At 39.5% G+C, this 25,498-nt stretch overlaps 1 protein-coding gene across 7 annotated transcripts in view; it reads left to right on the plus strand.

Annotated features, from left to right (window-relative positions):
- Window positions 1-25,498, plus strand: part of FRAS1 (Fraser extracellular matrix complex subunit 1) — a 474,784-nt gene that overhangs the window by 193,418 nt on the left and 255,868 nt on the right. For 6 of the 7 annotated variants that reach the window (XR_005215891.1, XM_037830061.1, XM_037830063.1 and 3 more), the window contains exons 5-12: window positions 3,038-3,197; window positions 5,237-5,370; window positions 13,424-13,507; window positions 15,053-15,154; window positions 15,486-15,677; window positions 21,575-21,664; window positions 23,538-23,576; window positions 24,947-25,094. Coding sequence is in view for 6 of the 7 variants with exons in the window: in XM_037830061.1 (XP_037685989.1) it covers window positions 3,038-3,197; window positions 5,237-5,370; window positions 13,424-13,507; window positions 15,053-15,154; window positions 15,486-15,677; window positions 21,575-21,664; window positions 23,538-23,576; window positions 24,947-25,094 (949 nt within the window). In the remaining variant the exon portion in view is untranslated. The remainder of the gene's footprint in view (window positions 1-3,037; window positions 3,198-5,236; window positions 5,371-13,423; window positions 13,508-15,052; window positions 15,155-15,485; window positions 15,678-21,574; window positions 21,665-23,537; window positions 23,577-24,946; window positions 25,095-25,498) is intronic. The other variant, XM_037830066.1, reaches the window with a different exon arrangement.

Genomic DNA, 25,498 nt, shown 5'->3' on the forward strand with positions numbered 1-25,498 from the left:
AAGCCTCAATATCGAGGGCTTCACTTATAAAGTAGGAGGTCCCTAAGTTCACACAGCATATGTTATATCCACAATAATCCATCATATCTCACATTACCATCACTTGGTTGTACAATCCGCATCACTCTCCATTTTAAACAATTCTTATGACCCAAAACATCTCATAGCTCTTGTCAGCCCTTAATTATTTGTCCCTAGTATTTGTGTAGTACTAGTATGGTATTCCTATTAATTATACTCCCTAGTATGCAATATGTAGATTTTTCCCATATACCCTTCTGATGTCAACTCTCTGTGTTAGTGTCATACCTTAGAAATATATCATGCAAACTCCTATCTATATTTGTGGTGCTTATCTGTGGGAAACAGGCCTTTAAACAACCCCTATCAATCCTATTCTCAATACAGCTCTGATGCTTTTTTTTTTTTAATTTTTATTGAGATTGTTCAGATACCATACAATTATCCAAAGAACCAAAGTGTACAATCAGTTGCCCCTGGTACCCTCATATAGCTGTGCATCCATCACCACACTTAATTTTTGTTCAATTTGTAGAACCTTTTCATTACTCCAGACAAGAAATAAAGTGAAAGATGAAAAAAGAAAAAAAGAAAAAAAAAAAAAAGAAAAGGAAACTTGAATCCTCCCATATCCCTAACCAACCCCCTTCAGTTGTTGACTTCTAGTGTTGGTGTAGTACATTTGTTACTGTTTATGAAAGAATGTTGAAATACTACTAACCGTAGTATATTGTTTGCAGTAGGTAGATATTTCTTCCCTATATGCCCCTCTATTATTAACTTCTAATTGTATTGTCATACATTTGTTCTGGTTCATGGAAGAGATTTCTAATATTTGTACAGTTAATCATGGACATTTAGGCACTATGAATTTTTAACTGTTACCATATCTGATATTAAAAAATGACATCTGATTTTTGTTTTAATTTTTTTTGCAATTAATAAGGTTGAAGATTCTAGAAGCTTATTGCCCATTTTTCAGTTGAGACATTTGTCTTTTTCTTATTGTTCATTAAGTGCTTTTATATACTAGAGTCTAGTTCTAATTGATATATGTTAGCAAGTGTTTTTTTTATCATTTTCATTTGCCTTTTTATTTTGTTTCTAATGTATTTTTGACGGACTTTTAAATCTTTAATCAGACTTCTCAATTTTTCTTTTATAATTTCCTCCTTTGATTTTATGATACAGTGTATCTAAGTGTAAAGAGCAATTGCCTCTGGTCTTTTATTAGTCAATAGTTTGTGGACTTGCCCATTTCTATGCTCAACTAATATTTTTGTATATAAAAAGAGCAGACATAGAAATTGATGGGAGACTTGACCTTGGCATCCAGGTCCAACCCTACTACTCACAGTCAGCACACAGTGTGAAAATGGGGAGGGAGGCCAGGAAATCCTGCTGTGGAAAGAGGGGAGAGGATCAAGCCCCTCCTAGTAGCCATGCCCTTTGCTTGGCTCAAAGGCTACTCATTCAACCCTTGAGATACCCAGTGAAGGGGATGTTGTCGTAACCATTGTATTTTACAGGTGACAAAGCGGAGATTTAGAAAGATTGTCACTTATGCATAGTCCCAAAACCAGAAGGGCCAAACTGGAAAAAACAGAGGATTTGTTCTGTTTCAATACTAACTTGCATCATTGCACTCTTGTGCTCCCAGCAAGTCTACCTAGAGGAGAGTAATATTCATGTTAGTTAGGTGAAGACTTGTTTCCCAAATAATTGGAGGACTATTACTACCAATTGCTATCATTGTTACAATAAATAGTGCAGGTTATTGGTAATTCCAAACTGTTAGTCTTGGCTCATTTGCAACCTGGCAGCAATTTGCAGAATAAAGGGATGCTGACTTTGTTTAGGTGTGATAGGGATCCCTGTGTTTGAGAGAAATGAAAGATCATCCTGGAGGATGGCTTTTGGAGAAGCAAAGGCTTGTAATCCCAACATTATATTTAGGTGACTGAGCACCTAAAATTTGTAATGTTTTTGATAGAAATCCCTGTGTGATTTCTGCTGAGTCAGGTATCATCATGTGCTGGATATAATAGAGGTGAAGAGGAGCAGTTTCCAATATTTAAGAAAACCTTGCAAGAGGAAAACTTAAAAACTATTCATGAAGCTAAGTTTTTCCCTACATCTTCTGAAAGGCCACTATTATTCCATTCTGCCATTGGGAGCATAACATAGTTTGACATTTATGTCCCTAAGTAATCAACTGCTACTCCCACCCCTAACATCTGCCCCCCCCCCCCACCTGTCCTCTCTGCCTTCCATCACTTCTGAGAGTGGCTGGTTTAGAGATTTTTTGTGCTCAGTAAATCACAATGTTGATCTGAGTGCTCAGTAACTCAAAATGTGGATCTATTAGGTCACTAACACAATGCTAGCTTTGGGAATGTTGGTATCACAGCATAAAGCAGATTAGGAACATTCTACATGTATAGATGGGTATCCTCACCTGGAATGACTTGACTCTGCAGACTGTGGCAGACCTGTGTGGAGCAGGGCTTCCTGCTGGCTCTCACACATCACCCAGGACCATGGGATCACTGGAACTGTGGGGGTGGGAGGGAGACAATGAATGACTGTGGGAGTTAATTAGGATGAAAAGTAAGGGCAAAGAGAGGAGACAGGATCAGAATGAGAGCTATTGAAAACTATATAACCATTGTAAAAAATACAGTAGATATATGGGTGTATTTTTTACTTTGTGCTTTCTAGAACTTTTTAAATAGTGAGATTGGGGTAACTTTGATTTTCTTTTTGTATTTTTCTGAAATTTACATGTTTAAAGTCTTACAAATAAAGGAAAGTCAATTTTTTTAAAATTTGTCTCTCGCTTGCAACATTAAAAACCCTGGCTTCAACCTTGCAAGCTCAATGCCTTTGTCTTCTTCTCCAAGGCAGCCATTTAAGCTCTATCCTTAGTTTGGGTAAGAGAAGGGTTCTTTCTGTTTGGTCAATTGAAAGCCTATATTCTGGGACTAACATTCTTTTCTTTTTCCCCAATACACAGCATGGAACAGAGTGGGCCTCCTCCGGATGTAGTATGTGCTCCTGCACTCATGGGGAAGTCCGATGCTCTCCCCAGCCCTGCCCACCCCTGTCATGTGGACACCAGAAGCTGGAATTCATCCCTGAAGGAAGCTGCTGCCCGATCTGCGTGGGTCCTGGGAGTGAGTATGAGCTTGTAGAAAGGGGTCTTCTTTGCCTTTGAGGTTCACATGGTGACACCTCAAGCCTTCTCTTATCTTTCTTGCACAACGTGATTCAGAGATCTCTAACCCCATTCCTTATCTTTGGAATCAAGATGTAGCTATGCACTTGGCAGGAGGCAATGCTTCAGAGTGAGGTTGGAACAAACCTCAAAACTCCATGCCAAACTTGGGAATGCAAGACTCCAATTTATTTACTTTGCCTTGGCTAGGTGCATCCCTCTGCATTCACAGCTCCTGAGAGGGGGAGAGAGTAGGGAAAAGATCCTTTGGCATGATTCCATGAGGCCAAGGTAGTTCTGCTGCCCTTTTGATGGAGAGAAGAACCAACAAATAAGTTCTCCATGTAGTGTAGTTATCACTGATTCTGCTGGCTGGTCTTTGAGGTGACATCTTTTTCCAAGACACACAGAATCACCAACAAACCTTCATCTGTCTGCATTGCATCCTTGCTGAGGAGATTATGCCTCCCACAAACCAAAGGACTAAGCCTGTGTTCAGCCAGCCAGGAATGTCTCAGTTTCCAGGCTGCTATGACAGATACCACAAAATTGATTGGCTGAATCAATGGGAATTTATTGGCTCATGATTTCAGAGGCTAGAAGGCTTGCTTCCTCCCAGGGTCAGTAGCCTTCTCATTGGCTGGCAATCCTTGTATTCCTTGACTTTCCCATCACCTGGTGGTGTCCTCTCCTTTCTCTTCTAAGTTTCTGCTGACTTCCTGCTTCCAGCTCCTCCCTGTGATTTTATCTCTATAAAGCCTCTAATGATAGGATTAACACCCATCCTGGTTCAGTTGGCTATACCTTAATTAGAAAGAGTATCTTCAAAAGATCCTATTTACAATGGTCTTACACCCACAAGATTTGGATAAAGGGTAAGAACATTTTCTTTCTGGGGTATATAACTCAATCCACCGGGTAGGCTGCCAGGCCTGCTTCTTGCAGACCACTCTTAGTCCATGTATGACATGTTACAGATATATGTCCCCTTCCTTTTTTATAACTATATGCTATATCCATTGTCATCAATCGGAATTATTGCCGTTGCTGCATTATGTTCTCTCCTGACATATAAAAAAGCTTTACATCTTCTTTTATTTAATAGCACCTGGAAGCTGTACTCTAGTCTCACCTTTTCCTTTTAAAAAGACCCCTGGTTTCTCCCAAGTTCCCACTTATTCTGTCCCTGATTACCCTAGGAACTTTTCCAGGAATTAAAAAGTATACCTAGGAAATCCTGGAAGGAGAATGCTTGGCTCATGAATTTCAGATGTCATCCACCAAAAAAGACTGACAGCTGCTTGGAACCAAATAACCCAGAGTGGGATATTGAGTTTGTGGGGTTCTTTCTTAGGTCTTGGCATGCTGAAAGCAGTTTGCCTAAAGAGAGAGGAGCATCAGCCAGGGTCCACTACCTGATTTGCAGGGCCCAGGGCAAATGAAAATGCAGGACGCCGTATTCAAAATGCTGGAAGAAAAGCTTCTTCCTTTCTTCTGTGGTCTCTGTCTCAACCTGTCATGGTAGTTTTTATTTACTATTTAATGTCCTACTTCCTCAGGCACTGGAAACTCATGGGGTGAGTGGGGACCCTTATAGGCATCCGGGACCTTGCTCTGAGGCTTGGTGTACAGGGCATACGCACCTTCCCTTTGGCTCATATCCAGGCTGCCACTGTGGGTGGAGGGTGGCAGGGTTCCCTGGGCAGGGGTGTGGGAACAGGTGGTCCAGAGCCTATCCCAGGGAGGAGGGGAGGCAGCTCAGGCCATGCATGAGGTGAGGCCCCAAGCCCCCAGCTTGTGCTACACTGTCCCATCAGACTTCACTTACAAAATTTTTAAGAATTTCAAGAAGACAACTGCAGAACATTAAACCCTGAGCAAGGAGCCTCATTCTGACTGGGGAGCCCTGCATGACTGCCATCATGCCTGGGATCAGTAAATGCAGTACCTCCACCCTCCACCCCAGTAAGTCTTATTTCTATTTCTTTGGTCTTCCAGAATCCTGTTCCTATGAAGGCCGCATGTTTCAGGATGGGGAGGACTGGCAGTTGAGTCTGTGTGCCAAATGTGTGTGTAGAAACGGGGTCGTCCAGTGCTTCACAGCTCAGTGTCAGCCTCTGTTTTGCAACCCGGTAAGAAAGACACTTCAGAATGGATTCTTCACAGGCTGCTGATGTCACTTGGAGTCTCTTCTGAAAATGTTAGGCTGGCCTTGGACACACTAGGAACAAGAAGTAAAGGCTGTTTGGTTTTCCTTTTACTGGTGGAGACCTCCTCTGAGACATTTCTTTTACCCTTGGAAACTACAGATAGGTCTAATTACCAGCCATTTAGGCTAATTATTACATAATGAAACTGATCCTTGAGGGTACACACAAGGAAGCTGTCAGCTCAAATTGCAGATGTTCCAAAAATGTCAAGCTAAACATCTGGAAAAGTCTGTAATATGATTATGTTTTTTACTGTTTTCCGAAGCATAGATATAGTCTGCTTTAAAACATGCACATCTTTGAACATGATTATCCAGGTGTACACAATTTAATTCTTAAAGGATAATGATTCAAATTATCAAAGGATTTACTCCGGGCATGTTTAAAATAGTGAGCTCTTGTTCTTCATTTAAAGCTGATCTCATTTTCAAGAAATTAGACTCTTCCTACAAATTTAGAAGAGAAAATCAATTGCAAATAAATGTGGTTTATATGGTATTTTATAGTTTTTATTCTTCCAGAGACTCCTACGGATGTTCCAAGGCCATGGACAGAAAACCATGAAAGGATTTTGCTTCCAGTTGCAAAATAGCTCAATTTTGATCTAAGGAAAAGCTAGAAGCCTGCATTAAATTGGTACAGAGCACTTTGTGTCAAATAAAACAAAATCAATAACATGGCATATTGTGACAATTGGGCAATATTTTTAAAGACAGACAAAAGACAATTAGACAAGAAATGCTAAATGCCAAATAAAGGGAAAATGTATCTAATTGAAAGACTGGATTGTATTACCCACACTACACCAACTGCTGTGCTCATGTCACATCTCCCAATTCATCACCAAGTCTTGTCCTAGCGTGAAGATTACAAATGAGCTTCGTGATAGAGTTGCACAATACTTTGCTCCCCAGTTCTTCTTACATTTGGAGGCCACAGTGGTGTTGGGGCATTTTGATTCAGCACAGTCTAGGTTTTCATCCTCATATGAATGAAGGGAAGTTAAACACTTTGCTTCCATTAAAATAAGGGAGGTGGGGAGGAGTAATGAATGAACCACCCCATTGTGAATTTTCTGCTTTAATTCTTTAAACATTTAACCAAAGACTGCACATTAGGGGGCCAGGTATTGAAAGAACCAAAACTACTCATTCCCATTTTAAAAAACACTAACTATAAAGTCTAGCTTCACACACAGTACTCACTTGATCATTTGCATCGATATATATAATTAATATAAAAAGATGAAATTTGGTACTGTACTTTGGAGCTAAATTTATATGCAAGCATTCTGAAATTTTGGAATAGGTGCATATTATTTCTCTAGATTGATTTTAATCACTCTTGCATCATTAAGTCAATATTCTTGCCATGATATGTTAAGGGAAAAAAAAACAAACTCTCAGATCATTTAGAACCATTTTTTTCTTGATTTACTCTCACTATGAACTGTTGGATGATGTAAGGGGGTGCCATAGATAGAATTAGTGGTATCCATAGAACATTTTCACCTCAACTGTCACTACCCCCACCCTACCACTCATCACCATCACCATCACTACCGCAGTCATTATTTTAAGAGCTTCATAATTGTCACAGCAACCCCAGGAAGAAGGAACTGTCACTACCTCCATTTTACAACTGATGAAACTGAGGTACAGAGAAGTTAAGTAACTTGCTGAGGGTCCAACAATCAGGAGGAGTAAACACTTCTAACCTAGGCAATTCAATACTACAACCTCTGCAGACCACACCTGACTCATATATTCAATCATCATGGTGTATTGACTCCCAAAAATGATGAGTTAAAGAACATTTATATGTAATAACAATCATAGTAATAATGGTTGCTACCATTATTGAGCACTATTTTAAGTATTTTATCTGCATTAGTTCATTAAATATAGGGAAATTGCAAGTTTATCAGCAGAAATATATACCCAGGGCTTGAGCTCTAGGAATATTTGTAATCTGTCTTCAAAGATTTCCACAATTTTAACTTTTAAAAAAGGAATTCATATTCATTAAGGAAAGTTTGGAAAAGGCCAAAAAAGCAGGAAGGAAAAAGATCACTTATCATTCCACCATTCAACAAGACAATAGAATTTTTTAAATTTCATTCTAATTTTTTTGTAGGCAAATGTAGATATGTTTGTATATTTACATAGACGAAATTACATTTTAGAAGTTAGCTATAATCCCTGATAAAGGGGGAAATTCCTTCTTTTCAAATAGGGATTATGCCCTTAATATGGGGGTTATAAATCCATACTGTAATTGCTTGCTTTCAACTTTTGTCCAGATACCTTGTGAACAGAGCCATACCCCTTCCACATTTTCATAGGGTCATTAAAATGTCTGTTCAGTAAGGTGGTGGTTTGCCAAGGTTGAGAGTGTTCCTGATAATATTACTAGTTCACCAGTTTTTCTTTAATAATGCAATTTCCCATTCTCGATATTGATTAATCAGAGTAGGCTGGACTACATCTTTGCATATTTTTTTCAAGAATGGTAGAAGATTGGTAGATCTCCTGAGCCTCTAAGTATTTAAAAATGATTTTTCTTGCTGCCTAGATACGTGAAAGATAATTTGGTGGGATCTGAAATTTGAGGGGGGACGTTTATAATCTCTTCCCCTCTCAACCGTATCACCTTCTTTACATTAAATTTTGGAATTTTGTACTGCAGACGAGATGTCTGAGGTCCTTTGCTTTCTATTGCATTATATACAGCTAGTTTTACTCTGTTGGATTCTTGTAGGATGTTTTTATCTTCATTCATTTTGCAGGGTATTTCTAGGTGAGGTCTCCTTTCACTTACTTTGTCTAGAATATTTTGGAGCCCTTTCAGTCTGCATTCCAGTTTCTTAAACATTTTCTTCCATTATGTCTTGGATAAATCCTATCTATCCCAGGCATTCTCATTTCTTCAGAAAGCCCTCTGATTCTTAGGTTTCTCCCTTCTCTTTCCCCCTCTGTATCTATCATCTTCTCTCTCCTCATTTTTCTCTAGGTGTCTTTTTCCTCTGCATTATGGAGAGAGCTTTTTGAATTTGAATTTACTACCTTTGATATCTTGAAATAATTTCTAATCCATTGGACAGCTGCAAAAATAATACAGACCCCCAGAGAATTCCAACACATCCCAATTCCCAAGATACCCAGATCCACAAACCTCAACAACCTGCCACCTTTGCCACTCATCTCCACCCATCCCTCATCCATCCATCCATCCATCCATCCATCCATCCATCATTTCACATTCTGAACACTTGAGGGTAGCTACAAACAAATTACTCCTTGAAACACAACACTTCTATATAGGCACATGCCCTACAAATAAGGACACCCTCCCGTGCATTCACCTAAGTGCTGCCACCAAGCCCAAGAAATCCAACGTCGACATAAGGTCCACATCCCATATTCCAGTTCCCTCCCACATCCTAATAATGTCTCCTTGAGCCTCCTGCCTTCACCCCAGATCTCATCCAATATCAAGCATTGCATTCAACCATCATCTCCCCAGTTTCCCCCTCTAGTTCTCTTTTCTGACTGTGGAAACTAATACACAGCATGAATCCTACCGAACACAGTACCCAGTGGGGCCAATCACACAGTGTTGCAGCACCCTCCCCACCATCCACCACTGCAACCCTCCCTTCACCCTAAACATAAATCCCACACCCATCCCGCATCATCTCCCCATTGCCCCTGTCCCCCACCTCTGGCAACCTGCACTCTACTCTTCATTTCTACCAGTTTGCGCATTCTACTATATCTTCCTGGTGGTCACCATGGGGCTTAAACTTAACTTCCCAAGTCTCACTTGCTTTGGTACCAGCTTAAAAACTTCAATTTTTAAAGTTTAATTTGACTTAATTTAGGCTCCTTTACTCCTCTCTCTCCCTACCTCCATTTGTTAGTTTCTGTCACAAATTATGTGTCTATACACTATGATTCCAGAACCACTGATCTATCACCACATTCCATGCATTTGCCTTCAAGATCCTGTAGGAAGCAAAAAGTGGAGTTACAAATCAAAAATACAATAGTATTGGCATTTATATTTACCCATGTTATTATCTTTAATGAAAATCTTTTTTTTTTCATGTGGCTTTAGTTACTTGTTTGGGTCCTTTCCTTTCAATCTGTAGAATTCCCTTTAGCATTTCTCATAGGGCCAGTCTAGTGATGATGAAGTCCCTCAGATTTTGTTTATCTAGGAGTGTCTAAATTTCTCCTTCATGTTTGAAAGACAGTTTTGCCAGATACAGAATTCTTGGTTTGCAAATTTTGGTTTTAGCACTTTAAACATGCCTTCTGACTGCCTTCTTGCCTGCATGATTTCCTATGAGAAATTGTTACTTAATCCTATTGTCGTTCCCTTGTATGTGACACATTGCTTCTCTCTTGTGGCTTTCAGAATTTTCTCTTTATCTTTGGCATTGGACAGTTGATTGTAACATGGCATGGTATTTTTCTCTTTGAATATATCTTGCTTGGAGCTTGCTGAGTGTCTTGGAAATGTATATTCATGTCTTTCATTAAATTTTGGAAGCTTTCAGCCATTATTTCTTTGAATATTCTTTCTGTTCCTTTCCCTCTTTCTTCTCCTTCTTGGACTCCCACAATCTTTACATTGGTTCCTCAGGCTCTTTCCACTTTTCATTTTTTCCTTTTTCTGCTATTCAGACTGGCTGATTTCAGTTATCATATCTTCAGTTTCACTGTTTATTTCTTTTGCCAGCTCCAGGCTGCTCTTGAATCCCTCCAGGGAATTTTAAATTTCTGTTACTGTACTCTTCAGCTCTGTTTGGTTCCTTTTGGTAATTTCCTCTCTATTAATATTCTCTTTGTGTTCATCTATTGTTTTCCTGATTTCCTAGAGTTCCTTGTTCATGTTTTCCTTTAGCTCTTCGGGCATATTTCAGATCAGTTTTAAAAATCTTTGTCTGGAATGCCCCAGGTCTGATCCTTCTTAATGGTCTGGTTTCCAAAGATTTAGTCTTCTCATTTGTCTGGACCATCGCTTCCTGTTTCTTTGTGTGTTTTGTAATCTCTTCTTGAAACCTGGACATTTTTATATTTTAGTGTGTTATTGCTGGAATTTAGAGTCTGAGACATCTGTTCTATAGGCTTATATCCAGTTAGTGGTATGATACAGCTTCTCTTGAATGCCAGGAGCTACCAAAAAAAAAAAAAAAAAAAAAAAAGGAGTTAAAAAAGAAAACACCTTTCCCAGTCTTTGCAGATTAACCTGTGCAAGTGCTTTCCTTTGGGGCTTATCCATACAATGACTTTGGAGAATAGCTCCAGGCCAAAATCTAGGGGCCTCCCTGATTCTTTCTGGTTGTGCCTTTTGTCTTGGACATGCACATGTGATTCTAGCAATTCCCCTGTTCACAGGGATATGAATGTCCTTTCTCTTGTAGGAAGCGGTTTCCCTCACTGTCCCTGGCACTGCACTGTATGTCCTACAGCTAGCAATACCTTGTCCAAGGTAGCATGACTTGACTGCTTTCCCACAGCATTCTGTAGACCTTGGTGAGCTGCCTGCCACATGCAGGGCAAGTTCTGGGACACTGAGTCACTCTGGTCACCACCAGATAGACTGAGCCAGACATGTATGCTCCCAGTACATGCACAAGGGTTACTCTACTCCTTCTGGAACTAGGACCAGGGATCCACACTGGGAGTGTAAGCAGGCTCTGTGCTGAGTAGGTGAGGGTGTGTGAGGGGTCAGCCAGGATGCCATGAGATCCTACTGCTTTTAAGAGCCTTTTCCTTAATTCAGTGCTCATCCTGTTATTGCAATCCTTTAACCATTTTCTGAAGCTTTTAAAATATTCTGCCAATTCTTGCTTGTTGTTCAATCCTTCTGTGGAGGGACAGAGCCCTGAAGCATCTCACTCTGCCATCTTGATTGGGGCAGGCCCTCTAGTATAGAGTTTAATTTTATGATTTTTCTTAAATTTTCTTTTAATTCTTATTTATTTCTATCATTGATTCAATTACTTTTTTTCCCCAATGTTCATTCTTTATTGCTTCCTGTTTCCATTTAATAAAGACTACATTTTCTTGCATCTTGCTGCAGTTGCAAAATGTCTTTTAAACATTTTCTTTTATATCCTGTAGTGAATAGGATTCAGAGATCTGCTCTTTCTCTGAATCTTCAGAATATTATTCATTTTGCTTGTTCTTCAAGGCTTGTTATAGGTCTCAAGTTGCCTTTTTTTTTTTCTATTAAGTCATCCTGATTAAGAGAAATCTGTCCATTTCTTGACACTTGCTTGAAACTTGCATCCATAGCCAGATGCTAAGAAATGCTCATGGCTCCTACTTCAAGGGTCTAGCAGGTTTTCATTTACTATAGCTCTGTTGTACTGAGAGCACTTATTTCCCTGTCTCCACTGTCCACCTGTCTTACATCCTGAATATATGGGTCAAAAAACTAAAATCCTTAGTTTGCACTGCTGTGAGGGCTCTTTCCCATGTCTGTCTGTGACTGTGGTGCTATACCTTTGGTGTGCTTTACATTTCCCCCTGCTTTTCATCACTGCCCACACCTACCTAACACATACTTCCTATCCATTTGTTTTCTGGGCTCTGAGTACATATAGAGAGTGATGCTGAGGTAGGCAAAAGACTGGTGTGGCATTCTGACTGTCCCTCAGCAACAGTGGCCCCATATAGGAGCAATGAAGGCCCAGATTTGTTTGACATAGGAATGCAGAAATTTGGGAAGAAATGATGGTTCTTCTCTCTATTTAGGCTTGCACAGGAGAGGAAGGTCCCAGAATGTCTTATGGTCAGTGGGATGTCCTCTTGGCACTGGCAGTGGATTGTCTATTAGTTGTACTTTTTGGAGGTGGATTTTCCATCTCTTTCTATATCTTAAAGGAATTGTGGTGGGAAGATATTTTATCAAGAGCTCTTAGCCATATACACTGCAAACTTCTTTATCATAGGTATTTTTAAGGGATGTTGAAAACCATAATTAAATCCCTCCCTACAGGTAGCCCTATCCAAAATTGTATCAACTTTCTCTTAGTTTCCTAGGGCAACCATAGCAAAGTAACTCAAAGTAGGCAGCTTAGGACAACAGAAATTTATTGTCTCACAGTTCTGGAGGTGAGAAGTATGAAGTCCAGGTGTCAGCAGGGCTGTGCATCCTCTAAGGTCTGCGGGGAAGACCTGTTCCTTGCTTCTGTCCTGGCTTTTGGCAGTGACTTGCCAGCAATCCACAGCATTCTCGGCCTCAGTCATCACATGGCCATCTCCCCTATGTCTGTGTCCAAATTTCCTCTTCTTATAAGGACACTGGTCATTAAGGGACCACCGTACTCCAGTACGACCTCATTTTAACTTGCCTAATTTCATCCAAAATGATGCTATTTCCAAATAGGTCACATTCTGAGGTACTTGGGATTAAGACTTCAGCATTCTTTTTGGGGAACACAATTCAATCTATAGGCTTATTTCTAGATATCTAGGAGTATGAGTGATCGCTTTCTCTCTTTTTTTAACACATTAAGAACCTTCCTAATGCACAGACATGAAGGTGTAGATTCATATACAGATACAAAAGAAGGGTGCAGTGGCTCTTCAAAAAAGGGGATACCTTCACTTTTGAGTTTGGAGGTGACTCAGCAAGAGGGTGAATTTCTTGAGGGTTGATACTGTTGGTGTTTACAAGTGGGTGCTCTGAAGTCTTACATGATTGTTATTGTTGTTATTTGCACTTTTATTTGTTCTTAGAAGTGGCTGAGATTTGAAAAATGTCTCAACCTCTTAAGTCACACAACTTTGGAATTGCTACATCTTATCAAAACCCCAGGTGACTAATACATGCTAAATAAGAGGAAATTGCTGTTATGGAGGTTTGAAGCACATGATTGAGTTGGCTGTGAATGCAATTTTCCCCGTTTGTGGATTTTATTAACATTTCCTTTTGATGCATTGTTTTGGGTGTGCAGGATGAAACCGTGGTCCGAGTCCCTGGAAAATGTTGCCCGCAGTGCTCTGCACGATCCTGCTCTGCGGCTGGCCACGTACATGAGGTAACCTTTGATGTCCCACATGTAGGTGTTTTGACATAAGTTCTCACACATCTGCTTTCCACCCTTCTAACCACCATCCTTGTGTCTGGCTCCTTGCCAGGATTAGTAACTCAGTACATAAACAGCTTTTTTCTTCTCTTCGTGGAAAGCCTTTATGAAAATATTAAGTTGAAGAGGATTAGAAATAAAAAGGAATGTGCTGGCAAGCAGCATCTGGTTCATGAACCTTAGTGAACTTACTGTTCACACATCTTGAAGGGGAAAAAGAGCTATAATTGCTTACTGTAAGTTTATACGTAGCTCTGAGGCTCTGGGTATGTGGTACATGTCTTCTTTGGTTGGATTTTATGTACTGATACCCAGGACAACCCTCCACCTTACACTGGGGAAGAAAAAGGAGGGTAAGGGAAAGAGAGAAGGGAGAGGAAAGGCTGGTTGCAGTGGAACTAGTGGGGCAGTCTAGGTAATTGTACCTAACACGTGGCAGGCACCAAATAAAAAAGAGTTCAACAAGTTGAATGAATGAGTGGTTGGATAGACATTCTGTCTCAGGAGTGCCCAGCAGAACTGAAAGAAGGTTACATTATTCAAAAACAAAACAAAACAAAAAAACATGTAAAAATGAACCCGGCTACTTCCCTTGTTTGTCAGCTACTATAAGGAAGACTACATGAAAATTGGGTTATGGTTCTCAGTAGAGAATCTGGAATTGAATTTTAGGGAAAGAATGTTTCACCAATTTCAGGTGGGTCACTTGAAATCTGAGAGAAAAATACTAATTGGAAAAGGACTTGTATGTAGTAGACTTGCACTGTCCAATAGAGTAGCTACACAAGTGACTTGAGTTGTATTTTTCTTGGACAGTGCTGTGCTGGACTAATTTCTCCTGGAAGAGGGAGCCTCACAGGGTAGGTCAGTTTAGCGTTCAGTGCTTCAAAGATCTAAGCTTTTTTGATCTTTCCACCCTGCTCTCCTCAGCATGTATCCATTTGCCTGAGTCCCAAGATGGCTTCCTCAGCTCCAGGCAGCTCATCCTCACAAACATTACCAATGGAATGGCTTTTCTTCTTCCATCTGAGAGAAGAGTCTTTTCTTCAGCCTCTACCATCCTAGCAAACTTCCCTGAGGTCTCCTAGTTAATATTGGGACAATGTCCATGCCCTAGCTGCAAGGGAATCTTAGAAAATGACTATCTGGTAGTGAGAGCCAGGCCTACTGGTACAGAAGACGAGTTCAGGGATAAACATTTGATTAGCCAAACAACAGTATCTGCCACAACGTTCTATTCATCAACCTGTTCCTAGGACCTGTTTATGCCTATCATGGAGTGGGCCCTCCACACTTCTGTGGAATGAATATGGTAGAGTGAAAATGAATCCAAAGTTCTCTTTAGACTTTTGTAGAAGCTATTGCCACCTAAATGATATCATTCTATGTGGTTCTATTAAAATCTGGAATAAAAAATTTGTTTCATGTGTCTGTGTTTCTATTTGATGTTTGTGGCTTTGGTTTTTCATTTTCTTTTCCCTTTCTGTCTGGGCCCAGCACGGTGAGCAGTGGAGTGAAAATGCCTGTACCACGTGTGTATGTGACTGGGGCGAGGTCAGGTGCCACAAACAGGCCTGCCCACCACTAAGATGCGAAAAGGTATTTGAGAGTGTGCAGCTTGATTTTCTAAGCTTTATTTTGGAGCATTTAAGAAATGCATTTCTTAGTCCATTGTGTCCTTTAGACAGACAAAAATTTTATCAATGGCATAATGTTATGCAAAGACATGGAGAAAGATAATGCTTCCTCATTAGGAGGGGCAGGCTGGAGGGAAAGAACTTGCCTTAACTGGGGTAGGTGAGGGCTGGTGGGGTGGGTGGAAAGCAGTATACAGTGATAGTGTTCAATGTCCTTCTGCCCTGATTGGCTCCGATGTTTTCACTATTTCTTGATCATGACCCTTCACCCACCACCCTCTCTGTGACCTCAGGGTCAAAGCAGGGTTCGGCGTCATGGGCAATGTTGTGCAGAATGTGCATCTCCTGCTGGAAATTGCTCCTCCGAGGGGATTGTGCGGTACCAGGATGAAATGTGGAAGGTTTCGGCCTGTGAGTTCTGCACGTGTGACCGAGGCCAAGTTACCTGCCAGACTGGAGAGTGTGCCAAAGTGGAGTGTGCCCAGGTAAGAAGCAAAAGCATTTCCATTTGGACTGTAACAGCTCTTTCCACTGGGATAGCTGGTCTCCTGCCTGTGCCTCCCTCTTGGCAGCAGAGGAGATGGGCAGGCTGGATGCTCATGTTTTAATCTTCCAGCACAAAGATTCTGTGGTTTAATGTGAATGTCCTTATTTGTTCGGACTGGCTGGGAACAGCCCCCTGGAGCTTTCAGCTTATTGCATCTGGTCAGATTGGAAGCCCTGAGCCAGAGAGATGTGAAAGGAAAGGAGATGATATGGGACATTAGCCTATCAGTCAGTGCAGCTGGACTACTTTGCTGGTGGCCTGCCCAGCTCACCATGGTTGTGAAACAGTCCTGCAGTTGTGCCAGAGGCTCAGCTTCTGCTGCAGCCCTCACTGGCAGCATTTTGCAGAAAGGAGAGTCAATACCTGAGGGTTTGCACCTGTGGATCAGGAAAGAAAAAAAAAATGTTTTTTATTTTTTATATTTTTTAAAAGGAGAGCAAGCAGAAGGAGAACCTCATAAACGATTAACTGTTGAACTTTGTTGACTTTTGCTGTCTGCAAAATTTCTAGAAGCTTCTAACAATGGGTCCTGTGTTTGGACTGTAGATGTGTATTGTAGGGAAATTTCTTTTGCTTTCTTTTTCTTTTCTATTTTGACCCTTTTGCAAAACAAATCGCCTCTAAAGTTGTCTCCTTCTCCCTCACCACTCCCATCCGCCCCACCAATTTCCCCCCGGGTTGTGAACTTGAGTTGATGAAGAAAACTTGAAAGATCTGAAGCTCTGAGTGTCTGTGAAGACATTTTTCTTTCTGGTTCTTCTCCCTTATTTCTCGGTTCCTCTTAACACTGGGCATAAGGAGGAAAAACCTTCCAAACACGGCTGTCAATGACAGGGTGATTTTTCATTTTGCCCCCACTTCTAAGTCTTGGCAGAGTTGAAACATATTTTGGTAAAGAGGATGTTGCTTTCTGCAGACTTATTCCCCCCAACACGTCTTTTCATTTCCTTTCCTTCTGAATGCTAGAGGAGTCAGAATGTTTGGATGGAGATGAGAAAAAATCCCAGTCCCGGCTCTTTTCTCTTTCCCTTTCTGTGCTCAGGCTGAGGATGGGCTTCTTTGTCTTGGCAATCTGCCCAGAGGGTTTTGGGTTATTTTCCAAGGTTTTAATTTGTCTAATTTCCCAGGGTTTATGGAAAATGTGGGAGAGGTGATCCTGGTAGGGTGGTTCCTTATGTTACCTACTTTTATTCAGGTCCGAACACAGAGTGTCACTGACAGAAAATAATAGAACCCATTATTCCAGGGTTAATGCATTCCCAGATGGCTTCCTGTGTTAGCAGAAGGCAAGTCCTCTTGTCTGTTCTTAGGAACAACTGCAAAAGTAGAGAGTGTCTCCATATTCCTCAAGCCGTCCCATAAGAAAACTATTCCCTTTTTAGTTTCCCCTCTGTCTTCTATTTTATGAGCTAAGGAGTTGTAATGCCTTTAGCCTTTCTCCTGATCTTCAGTCAACTAAGTTACTTTCTTTCAGATTATCTCCAGGTTCCCCAAATTTTGTTTCAGGTACTTGGTTCCAAACCGAAAACACTACCGGAAGTGAAATTTTGCCTGAAGCTAAATGTTATGAAAATTTCCTTCTTTATAGGCCATGCTTCTGTAAATATCTAGTTATTGAACTTGTGAAAGCATGGAAATACTAACTTACAAACTCCTGTTTAGTTTCTGTCTCTCTTAATAAAAAGTTAAGATACATTCTGTTCTCAGTGGTTCCGAGGCTTAGGAAAATCAGATCTGTAAACAGAAATTATAGCACACTGTGGCCCCAACGATTATGGAGATAACGAGAGGCACTGGATGCACCCTGGAGGAGACGGCTACTCTGCCAAGGGGAGTAGTGAAAGTATGCTTGCTGGTGTTTTTATTAAGGCTGCCCTGATTTTTGCCAGCTTCTTTTTCTAAAATATCAAGGTCATTTGATTTCTAGCCTTGGATTCCAAGGAACTGGAGGGTGAATAAAGCCTAAGCATAGGCACATCCACAAGGGTGCATAGAAGCAGGCTTCTGGAAGAAGAGGAAAAGATGTCCAGCTTCACCATGGTAATCATTACCACGTTGGCTGTCAACAGCAATGTTCTGGATGGCATTGAAATCTGCATTCAATTTTTCTTTGTTAGAAAGGAGAAAATGGCATGACCCCTTATCTTTGATAAATCAAACCAAATCCTTAGACATCAAAACATAAATAAATCATCTGTTGAATAGGACAGTACAAATGATTTTCATTTTTCAAGTTTTCATATGTCTTTCAACATGAATTCAGATGAAGTCAGATTACTTGTTTTAAAAAAGGACCTAGCATTCAAATATTAGCTGTAAAATGATGGGGTTGAGGGGATTGAGGCATGTAGCAAAATGTATGGAAGAAGGTAGGTGTGCCGTAAATGTGAGTTACCTTTTCTTTTTCCAGTGGAGGAAAATACTCTCAAAAGTGTGTTTTCTTTTCAGATGAAGAGGCTATAATGGAGTCACAGAGGGTCTTTGTTCTGGTGAATGTGGTATGCTTTGATCGGGAAGGGTTAGCAGATTTGATCTGGCCTGTGCTGCAGAATCCTCTTAAAAAGAAAACAATTATTTCTGTTTCACAAAGCTGTTTTGCTCAAAGCAAAAGATAAATGCTAATTGGAGTGAGTTCCCTACTGCAGAGAACTGATACAGTTTGGGGCATCTAGGTTTCTATAAATAGCAAATCTGTTTAGAACTTCTTACCTCACCAAAACCGAATCCTTGTTCTCCAAGAGCAGTGCTGTATGTATTTACAGTAGCATTTGAAGGCTCAGAAAAGCCATACTCTTTGCCTTCTTGGAGTGATGCAAGCCCATTTTTGGTTTTGTCTATAGGTATCGTAGTGGGCACTCAAGAATCTCTCAGGTATTTTTGTCTTTCATAGTAGTACACATACTCTGTCTCATTTCAAAACACATGTTTAAGAGACTTAGATTACATGCTTAGAAACCCTTTCATATCCTTTGGGGACAAATTTCAGTAGTTTCTAGGTTAGGCCTTCACTACCAACTGATTTGTCACATTTCTGCAAAACAGTTTATATGTAAATACATCTGCTCTGTATAATACCCAGTACTCCTTACTGGCCTCTGATTGGCATTAATTTTTTAATGCAGTTTTTAATTGTGAACTTTAACATATACATAACAGTGATAACTTTCAAAGTACAATTTAACAAGTAGTTAGAGAACAAATTTCAAAGAATGTCGTGGGTCACAGTTCCACAACTTCAGCTATTTTCATTATTGTAAAATATGCATACAGAAAGTTGTCATCTCTTGATGTACAGCTCAAGAAGCAGTTATATAGGCAATTTCAAAAATTGTTATGGGTTACAGTTCCACAGTTTCAGTTCTTTCCGTATTGTGCAATACAAAGTATATACAGAAAGGTGAAGACCTTCAAAGCACAATTCAATGAGCAGCTATAGAGTGAATTCCAAAGGATACTATAGGCTACAGTTCCACCATGTCATTTACCTCCTTCCAGCCATTCCAACACCCCACCATAAATATATGTATATAATTATATAAAGTTTCAGTATTCATAGACCTTTTGTTAAATCTTATCTTGTTTTTACTACCCCTTCCTCTCACTTAATCTCTTTCTCCATCTTCAGTGGTGTCTAGGCAGTGAGCACCCTAATTTGTTCATATTGAAAGGGAGTGTTGGCAGGATGGGGAAGAGGGCTGCATCTGATAGTTTTTCTTAAAGAGGCTGTTGCCTCTGGGTTTTAGGACTTGTCAGGCATAGGAACACTCTGGTGGATTTAAGTTTTTAAGAAATAAAACTTAGTGAGTGCATGTTTTACAGAATCTCAGGTAAGGACCTAGGTATTTCAAGACTACTGTTGGTAAGGGCATGGCATACTGTGGCCATTTGGGATGTCTGGCTGGAGCTTGCATAAGAGAAACCTCCAAGATAGCCTCTCAACTCTATTTAGGATCTCTCAGCCCCTGTGTGACCTCAGTTTGTTACCTTTCTTTTTCCCCCTTTTGGTCAAGTAGGCATTTTCAATCCCTTGCTGCCAGGGCCAGGCTCATTCCTGAGAGTCATGTCCCACGTTACCAGAGAGATTCATTCCTCTGGGAGTCATGTCCCTCACTGGGGGGAGGTTAATGAATTTATTTGCCAAGTTGGGCTTAGAGAAAGGCCACATCTGAGCAACAAAAGAGGTTCCCTGGAGGTGCCTCTTAGGCATAATTATAGGAGGGATCAGCCTCCCATTTATAGCCTTAAGTTTCACAAGAACAAGTCTCAAGTTGAAGGCCTGATTTATTAAGCAGTGGGTTCCTAATTTCACTTAATATATATTCTATCCCAGATAAACAGTCAGTTTCTTACATCATCTTTACTTAGTTGTACAATCAACATCATTCTCAACTTTAAACAATTATCATAACATAAAACATCCCAGAGCTCTTATTAGCTGCTAGTTATTCATCCCTAGGATTAGTGTAGTATTGGTAAGATATTCCTATTAAATATAGTCTATAATATGTAATGGGTAATTTTTCCATATAACACTCTGTTGTTAACTCTGTGGCATTAAATTTTGGTGGACAGTGATTTATATAATTTCTGTCTTCCTGAAATAAGTTTCTAGACACCATAAAAAGTTACAGTCATTCATGTATGTTTGTGCTACTTTTAAAAGCTGATTTTTTTCCAGTACTTAAAGAATATGTATTCTAGAAAACTTTGAAGATTCAAGAAAATTAGAAAAGAGACTTAAAAATTTGCCCATAATGCTATTATCCAAAGATGACCAATGCTTTTATTTTATATCTTTATTTAATGTACAGTTTTTTAAGCACAAAATTTTGTTTCGATTATTCTGTTTATGCAATTTTGTATTATTTATTTTTCATTCTACATGGCTCCTTTAACATAATTTCACTCAATATGGTACTTTTAAATACAGTTTAAATGTAATATAGGCCCCAAATTAAATAATGTCTTAATTTATAAAACATTTTCAATTTTTAGGAAACAGGTACTTCTTTAGAAAGTAGAAAATGCTTTAAAGACTAGTCTTTATCCTATAAATATTAGATGTTAATATATGCATATGCAAAATTGTAAACAAAGATTGGACTTTTAACAGTTGATTCTCTAATTCTGTGACAGGGTTATGCTTTCTAAGTTATAGAATTCAGAATTATTTAGATTTTTTGCAATATAAATGAATTTTTTGTAAGTATTGATATTGGGAAATTAAAGTGTCAAGACTTTGAAAGTTAAACATCCATCCTTTTACTGTGGCATTTCATTTCTTCTTATATTTAAAAGCAGTGATTATGTGAATTGGATAACATATTAAGACCTTCAGAATATTGGATGAAAATTAATTTCCTATTGTTTAATTTATGCCTGAGACCACAGCTGTGCATAAAGGGATGGATCTGATTTAGTATTCTGGTTTGATTTGAGCACTGTTAATGAAACCAAAGTCTTCAGTTCAAACATTGTATATTTAAGAAAGTGTCATCCTTTTCTGAAACTCATAATTTTCCAAAGCTATAACCTTAACCTTGGCCGTTTTTCTTAGTCATGTGAGCTTCTGGTCATGGATAGGAAATTCAGGGGCACCAGTGCACAAGTTTCATCAGCACTGAAGAAGATAAAAGCACTTTGCGGGCTGTGGTGCATTGACTAGACTTTCCACAGGAAGGGCAGCACAGGAGGAGATGAAATAAGTAGTGGACCAAAGGGAAGGGCTGTGCTAAAGTTTTCATTCCAGTCAGGCAGCCCAGCTGCTTTGCCATTTAGCACTGCTACCTGGAGATGTTAATTTGATATGTGCCATTGCAACCCTTATTTCTACAGGGTGAAGAATTAATTCACTTAGATGGAAAATGCTGTCCTGAATGCATTTCAAGGAATAGCTATTGTGTTTATGAAGAAAATAGAGCATTTGTAAGTATCGGGCTAATAGCTGAAGACTGTAAAAGAAATATATTATTCAGAATTTAATGAGGGGAGATTGCATTGTCTGTTCTTTAATCCACTCACTTATTCAACAGATGTTTTTGAGCACCCACGATGTGGCAAGCACTGGGGATACAGAAGTGAGCAGAACTGGCAGAGTCCCTGCTCTAATGGAGCTTACATTCTAGTGCACAGACACAGACAGTAAACAAACACACATCAGGAGATGATGAGGGCTGTTAAGAAGAATAAAACAGTGTAAATGGGCTAGGGAGTGACTGGGATATGTGCTCTTTTACATAAGATGATTAGGTAAGGCCTTTCCTATGTGGAGAAATTCAAGCAAGACCTGTAGGATGTGAGGGAGCTGAGCCACATGGCTGTCTGTGGCAAAACCCACCAAGAAGAGAGAAGTGTAAATGCAAAGGCAGTGAGGCAGAAGTGTGAGTGGCATGTCCTAGAAACAGCAAGACAGTGAGTATGGCTGGAGCAAAGAGAATAGGAGGAAAGGAGCTGGAAATGAGGCCCAGAAGTAGCCTGGAAGCCATGGTATGGATTTTGTGTTTCATCCTTGGCAGAGTTTTGAGCAGAGCAGTGCTGTGATCTGGCATACTTGTATGAGGATCACTTTAGCTGCTCTATGGATGAGTGATAGAAGGGGGTGCCTGGTCAGTTTGAAGTTCTGTGCAATAGCCCAGATAAAGGACGGTTGGTCTAGGGAGGAAGTGATGACTGTGGTGAAAAGTGGTCAGGCTCTAGATATATTCTGCAGGTAGAACTGACAGGGTTTTGATGGATTGGGCATGAAGTAAAATTCCATTTGCTAAGGTTTATTTTTCCCTTTGTCTTTACCTTTTTATTTTATCACCCAAAGGAAAAAAAAAGTGTTTATCTTAATCTCTTGAGATTTGCTTTTATTTATGTAGCTCATATTTTCCACATCTGGCTTTGGAATGTTTATAAATTCAATGTGTACTTAAAAATATGCCAGTTGATCCTAAATACAACTGCCTTATTGACCAATCATAATAGGATAATGAGATTTAGGATTAGCTCCTTTGTTTTATGAACTGATTCCTATAAACTTCTCCTTTCTGATTTGGGTAAACTACAGCTGTCAGTGTATTTTTGCTGGAGGCAATATAGTGTAGATAGGTTAACGGCACATGCTTTGTGCTCAAAAGCCTTCTCTTCCGTCTACTAACTGTGATATTGGATAAATTACATAATCCTCAATCATAAAATAGGGATAATAATAGTACCTACCTTATGGGGCACTCAGAACAGGGTTTGGCACATCAAAAATGCTTAAAATTAGGTATTATTATTATGCTGTTGGTTTTATTTCATAGTGATATTTCATAGTTTAGTCAATCTTGTTTCTTAAGAATTTAGGAGATTAAAGGTTCCCTATAAATGTTGAATTCATATTTTCTCAATGGTAAACAACTATCCTTTCCCTTTTTGGAGGTAAATTATGCTCCAGAGAATTAAAGAAAAGCAGGTTGTTTTAACATGCAAATTTCCATGATGCCCTGGTACTGCCCTAAATCCAAGAATTTGCCCTTACAAGTTTAGATCCCTTAACTATAAAGTTCTTCATATTGAGAGGAATTGAACCCGAGTTCTTAGGCACACAATGGGAATAAGAACTCAAAAATACTTCCTAAGCATATTGTCTTCACTTCACATTGGTATGCTTCTCTTGCTTTCAGTATAGACGGATTTTCTTTCTATTCATAACAAATGAATGAAGTTGCTTGCTACTTGAGGGAAAATGGATAACTCGTAATGAAAAATGAATAGATCGACCTAGTGTTGTTTTTAGGTACTTAATAAATACATTTCTCTCTCTTCTTAGATGTCCTCAAAAGTGAGTGAAAAAGTTAAACGTATTCCAGTAAGTACAGATTTTTAACTTGTAATAGATATTTACCAAATTGTTTTAGGTAATGATCTGCATGACCTATGTTGGGATTTTTAGCAATCATGTTTGATGGGCACCATGGTCAGGAATTAAGAGTCTTGGTGATAACTAAGACTTTGATTCATCAAACTTTGCTTAATTTTTCCCCCACAATTGATAATTAATATTTCCCCAACTACAAAGTCCTTTTCCTTTCTTGTGATGATTTTCTCCTTCTGGCCTAGAAGACTCAGCTTAATTTTCAGTGGAATTTCATGTACTGAATGAAAGAAAATGCCTCTTGGGTTTAGGCAAGTTAAGCTATACTGAGTATTCGTTCTGTCTAGGTTGTTTGCAGGACAATGTTATTTAGTTTCTTTTTAAAGGCAGGTGTGAGTGTGTTTTCTCCTACAAGCAAGCTTACAGTTTTGGAGGTCATAGAATAAGGGGCCAGGGACTTGGTCTGTCTTGCAATGGAAGAAAAGCACGTCTGCCTTCAAAAGAGAATATTCCTCAGTTTTGTAAGATTTCCACACATTGTTGCCAAATACTTTGGAATATTTAACAGCAATAGGCCTAATAATAAACATTTTATCAAATTTTTATTTTAAAATATGCTCCCCCTATTGTCTACTTTTTAAAATAACCCTCATCACTGATACAGTCTGGTAGAAACCTTTGTCTCTTTTGTGTCTCCAGGACGAGTGACTTTGTGAGCAACAATGAACTGCCCTTTATAATTCACTTTGGATTCTCTATCAAAGTGCTAATATTTATTACCATAATTTGCTTGACTGAAGAGAGTATTTTAGTGTGAGGGAGCCAATGGCACATCTACACCTCACCAAAAATGGGTCTGTGAAAGCTTTAATTTTAAGAATACAATGACTACTATTGCAGTAACCATTAGGAAATTCAAGATTTAAACCAAGTTTCCCACTGTTATTACAGAGGTTGTATTTAATGTACCTTCTAATCGTTAGTGCAGAGTAATCCCTCCCTAGAGTGTGTATGTGTGTGCATGTGTGTGTAAGTGTGTTGGAGAGATAAGTTCAAAAACAAGTTTTAAATGCTTCTGGCTTATTCTGTTAGCCCAGAATAGTTTCACAGTTTATCCCCGGACCTGGGTCCTACATAAAAATAAATCAGTTATAAAACAAAGAAGGAGAAATACTGTCCTTTTGCTTTTGGACTCCTCCGCTACTGTCCTATTTCAGAGTAAGGTTTGACAAGGTACTGATTAGTGCCGGGATATCACTTTGTCCTTCATCTGTCCCTCGTGAAATCAGAAGCTCTTCACCAGCAAAATGTCTCCTCAATCACTGTACTCTGATAACAATGTCATTCTTTATTCTTTCATGTAGGAGGGAGAGAAGTGGGAGGATGGCCCTTGCAAGGTGTGTGAGTGCCGCGGGACCCAGGTGACTTGCTACAAGCCCTCTTGCCCACCATGTCCAGTGGCAACACTAGCTGTGGTGGTGGAGGGACAGTGCTGTCCAGATTGCACATCAGGTGGGTCCACATCCATTTCTGCTGAGATGTTTTTACTGCCACAGAATCCAGAGATCCTTTTTTTTGACCCTTGCTTCTTTTTCCTTTTTCCTTAGTCACCTGGTAGTTGGATGGTTTGTGTCTTCCTAATTTTTCTAACAAATGATGCTAATTAATATCTGTCCATGTAACTGCCAAACTCTACTGATATGAGTATGTGACCTTCAGCAAGTCACTTCGCACCACCACCACACCCTCTAAATCTTAAGTTTTCTGTTGATAAAATGTCCTTACCTGTTTTGCACAATTGTAAAAATCAAACAATGTAATGTTCGTAAATTTATAAAATCAAGTATGTGTTAAGACTGTTCCATGTTTGAAGATATGAGAATAATTGCTCAAAGTTTGTTCTGGATGTTCCTTTT

The sequence above is a fragment of the Choloepus didactylus genome, chromosome 3 (genome assembly GCF_015220235.1).
Source record: "Choloepus didactylus isolate mChoDid1 chromosome 3, mChoDid1.pri, whole genome shotgun sequence".
Taxonomy (NCBI): Eukaryota; Metazoa; Chordata; class Mammalia; order Pilosa; family Megalonychidae; genus Choloepus; species Choloepus didactylus.